The 5390-nt window shown below is 58.8% G+C and overlaps 2 protein-coding genes across 2 annotated transcripts in view; one reads left to right on the forward strand and one right to left on the reverse strand.

Annotated features, from left to right (window-relative positions):
- FOXH1 (forkhead box H1) overlaps positions 1-1027 on the reverse strand; it is a 1860-nt gene extending 833 nt beyond the window's left edge. The window contains exons 1-3 of the mRNA XM_029923359.1: positions 839-1027; positions 386-490; positions 4-298 (exon numbers count right to left, since the gene is read on the reverse strand). Of these exons, the coding sequence (XP_029779219.1) occupies positions 4-298; positions 386-490; positions 839-1012 (574 nt within the window). The 5' untranslated portion in view covers positions 1013-1027. The remainder of the gene's footprint in view (positions 1-3; positions 299-385; positions 491-838) is intronic.
- Positions 1028-3680: 2653 nt separating this feature from the next.
- PPP1R16A (protein phosphatase 1 regulatory subunit 16A) overlaps positions 3681-5390 on the forward strand; it is a 30820-nt gene continuing 29110 nt past the window's right edge. Inside the window, exon 1 of the mRNA XM_029923105.1 lies at positions 3681-3814. The gene's annotated coding sequence lies outside the window, so the exon portion shown is untranslated. The remainder of the gene's footprint in view (positions 3815-5390) is intronic.

Here is a 5390-nt window from a genome sequence, read left to right on the forward strand (position 1 = left end):
GACCTGGGCTGCTCCGTGGCACCCCCTCCCTGGGGTCCCCTAGCAAAGACTTTATGCTGAAGCCTTCACTGGGCGCCTGCTGAGGACTGGGCTGGGGCTGGGGACTGGGCGGCCGGTAGGGCCAGCCATGCAGCACATAGGGGCCCAGGTCCTTGGCGAAGGCTCCCCGCACTCCCTTGCTCTGCCAGCGCCGGCAGAGGGCCGTGTTCTGCAGCCGCAGCGCCTCGGCCGGGATCAGGCTCACGTCGACTGCCCAGAAGTTGCCCTTGGCCTGGGGTTTCGAAGGATCTTTAGGCACCTGGAGGGGGTGGGGAGGCTTGGGTAGGGCCGTCCGACCCCAGACACTCAGGATTTCCGCCCCAGCTGGCCCCTTGCCCTACCCCACCTTGCGGAAGCATCGGTTGGAGGAGAGATTGTGGCGGATTGAATCCTTCCAGCCCTCGTAGTCGTCCCTGAAGAAGGGGAATGCGGCCTGGACCTGACGGATGATCTGAAACCAGGGATGCGGGATCGGCGGGTGGGCCAGCGCCCGGAACCAGGCAGCGCTGCCCCTCCCCCACAGCCAGGCTCAGGGGCGTCGCCACCCCCCCCCCGCCCCCATCACACAACACCTCTGCGCTGGAGGGAGAAAAGGACCAAGGGAAGGGTCCTGCCTGAGCACCTCAACTCTTCTCAACTCCTTCCCCTCTAGTGCCCAGGCTGGGACTGGCCCCACTGACTTAGCTGGGTAGGGCAAGGTGGGGTTGGAGGCCGGAGCCTGAGACTAGGAATGGGTGGGAGACGGGTCTGGCGAAAGGCCTGATCACCAAATTCGAGGGAAAATGGGGATCCCTCTCACCTGGGCCAGCTTCAGCCTGCGGGAGGGTGCAGCCTGGATCACCAAGGCAATCATGGCCAAGTAGGTGTAGGGGGGCTTGTCATGACGCAGGTATCTCTTCTTCCTCCTCTTGGGGGGCTGAGATGACGACTCCGACCCAGGAAGCCCCTGGCGTGGATTGCTGCAGGGCCCCATGCAGGGGAGGCAAGCGATGTGGGCAGGGGTCTGGCCCCGTGGAAGGCAGAAGGCAATGGGGCAGTGTAGTGTGAGGCTGGGCTGAGGGCCTGAGGCCCGCGGGCCTGGCGGGCCAGACCCTTTATCATTCGGATGGAAGGGGGAGGGGAGGGGAGGCAAAGGGAGGGAGGAATCGGCGTGGGGGAGGGGAGCATGCAGAAAGCTGCCACAATTAGCAGGTTTCGGTTAATCTGGAAGGGAGGGGCAGGGAAGATTCCAGTGGGGGCTGCAGGCAGCCACCCGGAGCTTCATTCCTCACCCCTGGGCTGCCGTAAGCACCCAGTACAAGCTGGGAGGAAAAGCTTTTGGAAGGAGCCAGTGACCCATAGTCACTTTATCCTGTCTGTTTGGGTTGGCCCTCAGGTTCCCATTTAATAGCTGAGGGAGTTGATTTACCCAAAACTGACCTGTCAAGAATAGGTTGGGCCTGCCCAGAGTTCAAGGCTGAGCAGCTTCCAAGACCTAGATGATAGTCTGGAAGGGCTTCCTGGAGGAAACCTCAGGAACAAAATAGGGATGTAGTTGATTCAAGAAATTTTCCCAGGGGCTGCTGCAGGGCCCCAGCTGATTCCCAAAGGTTTGGAGGTCCTTTCCCTACCTCCATGCTGCCTATTAACAGTGGCAGCTGACTGCACACCCCCTGGCCCTGGGTGAGCTGGACCTGCCTGGCCACAGAGGACTTCTTGGAGGCAGGCTTGCCTCCCTGCTCCTCTTTTGGTTTTCTGGGTCCAGTGCTCTGGAGGTTGCTATCTAGGAGGATGCCTCTTGTTCTTCTGGGGCACTTGGGCAGTGCTTCTGTGTGTGTGTGTGTGTGTGTGTGTGTAGGAAGTTTCCTAGCTGGAGGGGATTACTGGACACCTCTTGGTCCTAGACCTTGAGGATACAGCTTCATGGGTCATAGTTCCTGACCAGGGGAGTGTGCAAGGACCACCTGGCTTCATCCTGGACAGGAGTGAGGGCAGGTGGATTGCATGAGAACACTGGAAGGGATTCCCAGAAAGCCAGAGGGCCCTGAAGTTAGTCTAGATACAAGATGTTCCCCAGGCAGGTGGGGACTTGCCTGAGTAGAGATGGGGGCACTCTAGGTAGGAGAGTGGAGGCTCAGGCTGGGGAGGTCAGAGGGCTCAGCACTTGCTGCTTGGGCCTGGCTAGAGGCTCTGAGGGTTTTAGCAGGTACAAGACTTGGCCTAGAAGCGCGGTCCCAGAAAAATGCCTCTGGCAGGTGCCCTGATACTGACTGATCCTCTTAACTCCCAAACCCTATTCTTCTTTTCTTTTCTAAATATCTTTAAAAAAAATATTTATTTATTTTTGAGAGAGAGAGAGAGAGGGAGAGACAGAGCAGAGTGGAAAGGAGCAGAAAGAAAGGGAGACACAGAATCCAAAGCAGACTCTAGGTCTGAGCGGTCAGCACAGAGTCCAATGTAGGGCTTGAACTCACAGAGTACGAGATCATGACCTGAGCCGAAGTCAGCCACTTAACTGGCTGAGCCACCCAGGCACCCTTTTTCTTAATCTTTAAGTTGGCTTCATGCCCAACAAAGGTCTTGAACTCAAGATCCTGAGATCAAGAGTCACATGGCCGACCGACTGAGCCAGCCAAGTGCCCCTCCCAGACCCTATTCTGTCCCTTCACCTTCTCTCTGGTCATCTGATCTGGTAAGGCCTTTGAGTCAGTCAAGTCCTATGCTCTGTACCATGCCCCAAGGCCTAGCCCTGTCCCTTAGTAGCAGGTTTGCCCAAAAGGCCCAGGACACTAGCAGTGGTGGCTGATGCTGGTATCAGGGTTCCCCAGACCCAAGGGAAGCCACAGGGGCACAGGGACACATTTTATATCACTATTTCAAGAATTCAGCTTTTCTTGGGCAGTGCCCCCCCCAACATTATACACTTAAATGGTTGAAAATCTGCCGCAGACAGTAGGTACCCAACTCATGGAAGGTGCTGAGAGAAGGCATGGGTGATAGAGGTGCACTGGACAGGACAGTCTGGGGCTGAAATGGACGATGTAATGTGAAGTTCCACATGCTCCCCTCATTCTTAGATTCTCCCTTCATATGTCACATGGATTCCCCTGAATGCCGATGTCATCTCTCCAATCCCAGAGCTCCAGTTGAGGGGGTCCTTGTGCCTCACCATGTTGTTGCTATCTATGGCCTCCTAGCCTCACTCCATCAACAAAGACGCCTTTCTTTCCTACAAGTCTTAAGTCACCCCTCCCACTCTTACGGGTCCTCCTTTGCTTGCTTTGACGATCAAGGCTCTTTGTGTCCGGACTACTCCTATCTGACCACTCTCCCCCGCCCTCCCAAATCACTACCTTCCCATTGCTCCAATGCACCGGGTCCTTCCACCCATAGGCATGCTTTCCCCTCTGTTCGTGATGACTCTGCTTTGTCGGGTGATCCCCGACTTTTCCTTAAAAGCCCAGCATAGACCACCTCCCGAGAGACTTTTGACCGCTTGCCCTTTCCACCTTATCCCCGCCGAGGATGCCCCCGCCAGAGAGGTTTACACAACACCCGGGCAAGCCACCCTCGAAGGGCAGGCCCCACCCCGCCCCCTGGCCGCTTGGTCACGCCCCCGGGCTCCCAGGGGGCGCCGCGGCTTCCGGCTCCAGGCGGCGCGGACCGGAAGTGTAGCGTTGCCATGGCGAGACCCGGCCGCGGGGCCCGCCCCCGCGGCGCCCGGAGGAACGCGGGCCGACTGACCGGTCGCCGGGATCTGATGGACTGCGCTGCCGCGGGCTGCGCGAGGCCGAAGGTGAGGCGCGGACTTCCGGGGCCTGCGGCCCGGGGGAGAGGAGGGCGAGGGGCAGAGCTGAGCGGAAAGAGGGGAGAAGAGCGCGGTAGAGCAGGATGAGAGGTACCGAAGGCAGGGCGCCGGTGGCGGCATCCTCGGGGACCGTGTCTGGCCGGCACATGGAGAGGCCAGGCCCAGGGCAGAAGTCTCTCCAGGCCCGGTCGGGTGCCGAGGACGCCAGGGGGTCAGGAACGGCGTCTGGAAGTGGTCGCGTGTGAAGGCCGCCGGTAGGGCTTTTCATATTTTATCTGCGGAGTTGTTTTCATTTTTGCAACCTGTTGGCCAGGTGGGCAGCGCCAGACTTATCTCCATTTGCAGCCTGGAAATGAAGGCCGGCGGGAGGGACATGCCGGGCTTTGTGTGGCCTTTGGAGTTCGGCCAGAGGAGAAACCGGAGCCTCTCAGGACTTCGGGTGACCTCACTCGTGGGGATCCTGGGCTCCTCCAGACAGACTGGGGTCAGAGTGAGAAGCACTACCGTGTGGAGAGTGCCAGGCTGTGTGCTCCTGGCCTTGTGTGTGGGGTGGGGATGGGGGTATCCGTGACTGGTTTAGGCTTCTCAGGGTCCTGGAGCAGAGGCTGAGGCAACCGTGGGATTAATTTCCATGGGTGCAGAGAGAGGAGGCGTGCATGGAGCCATGCCAGACCTAGGGAAGCCTGGGAAGGGTTGGCCCTCCTCAAAGCTCTGGCCTTGCTTTTCCTGGGGCTTTAAGTTGGGGTGGGGGTGGCTGTGGGAGCACCGTGTTGCCCTTGTCAGTCCCGGTCTTGGCCCAACAGTGAACCCTCGTGGGTATCTCTGCTCCCCAGGTCCTCCCTGGGCAGGATTGGTGTGTCTCCCTGAATCCCAGAAATGCTGAAAAGAGCTCCCAGCAGCACCTAGGGGAGCTCTGGCCTGGAGCTCTTGGCCAAGTTCCGGAAGGGGCTGCTGGCTGCCTGAAGGAGCCTGCACAAAGGCTACCTCTCGGCTCTTCATTGTGATGCACGTGTCCCCCTTTCCCTGCTCCCCAAGCTCTTGCTCAGCGCTGGGATGGGGAAGCTGTGGACAGGGCTGCCTCCCTTCGCTTCCTGTGCATGGGCTGGATTTCCTCCCTGTTGGCTGGAGACTCCTCCCCTGGCTCTGCTGGTCCGTCCTGGGCTCATCCCTCATCTGCGCGGGGTGTGCCTGGACTTTGCTCTCCCCTGCCAAGCACCTAGGAAGAGGGCTGCTCAACACTGGAATCTGTGTTCTAGGGATTTGAGTCTTTGGTCTCTACCAACAGCCTCTCATTGTGTGCCGTTTGGAACTAAAGTCTGAGGCGAAGCTGCTCACCTCCGGTGACCTAGCACCCCAAATACAGGGACGTATTTGGCTGGGTGGGTTTTGACGGCAGTGGTAACACCGATGTGTCCCCACTCTCTGTGAGAGCCCTGTCACATGCATGCTGTGAAGGCTCACACGGGGCTGTGTCTTCCCACAATGACAGCTTTATTCGGTCACCCAACATAATCACAGGTTCGGATTCCGAACTCGGGACAGTTCGCCACGTGATTCACTCGGC

Source organism: Suricata suricatta, chromosome 15 (genome assembly GCF_006229205.1).
Source record: "Suricata suricatta isolate VVHF042 chromosome 15, meerkat_22Aug2017_6uvM2_HiC, whole genome shotgun sequence".
Taxonomy (NCBI): domain Eukaryota; kingdom Metazoa; phylum Chordata; class Mammalia; order Carnivora; family Herpestidae; genus Suricata; species Suricata suricatta.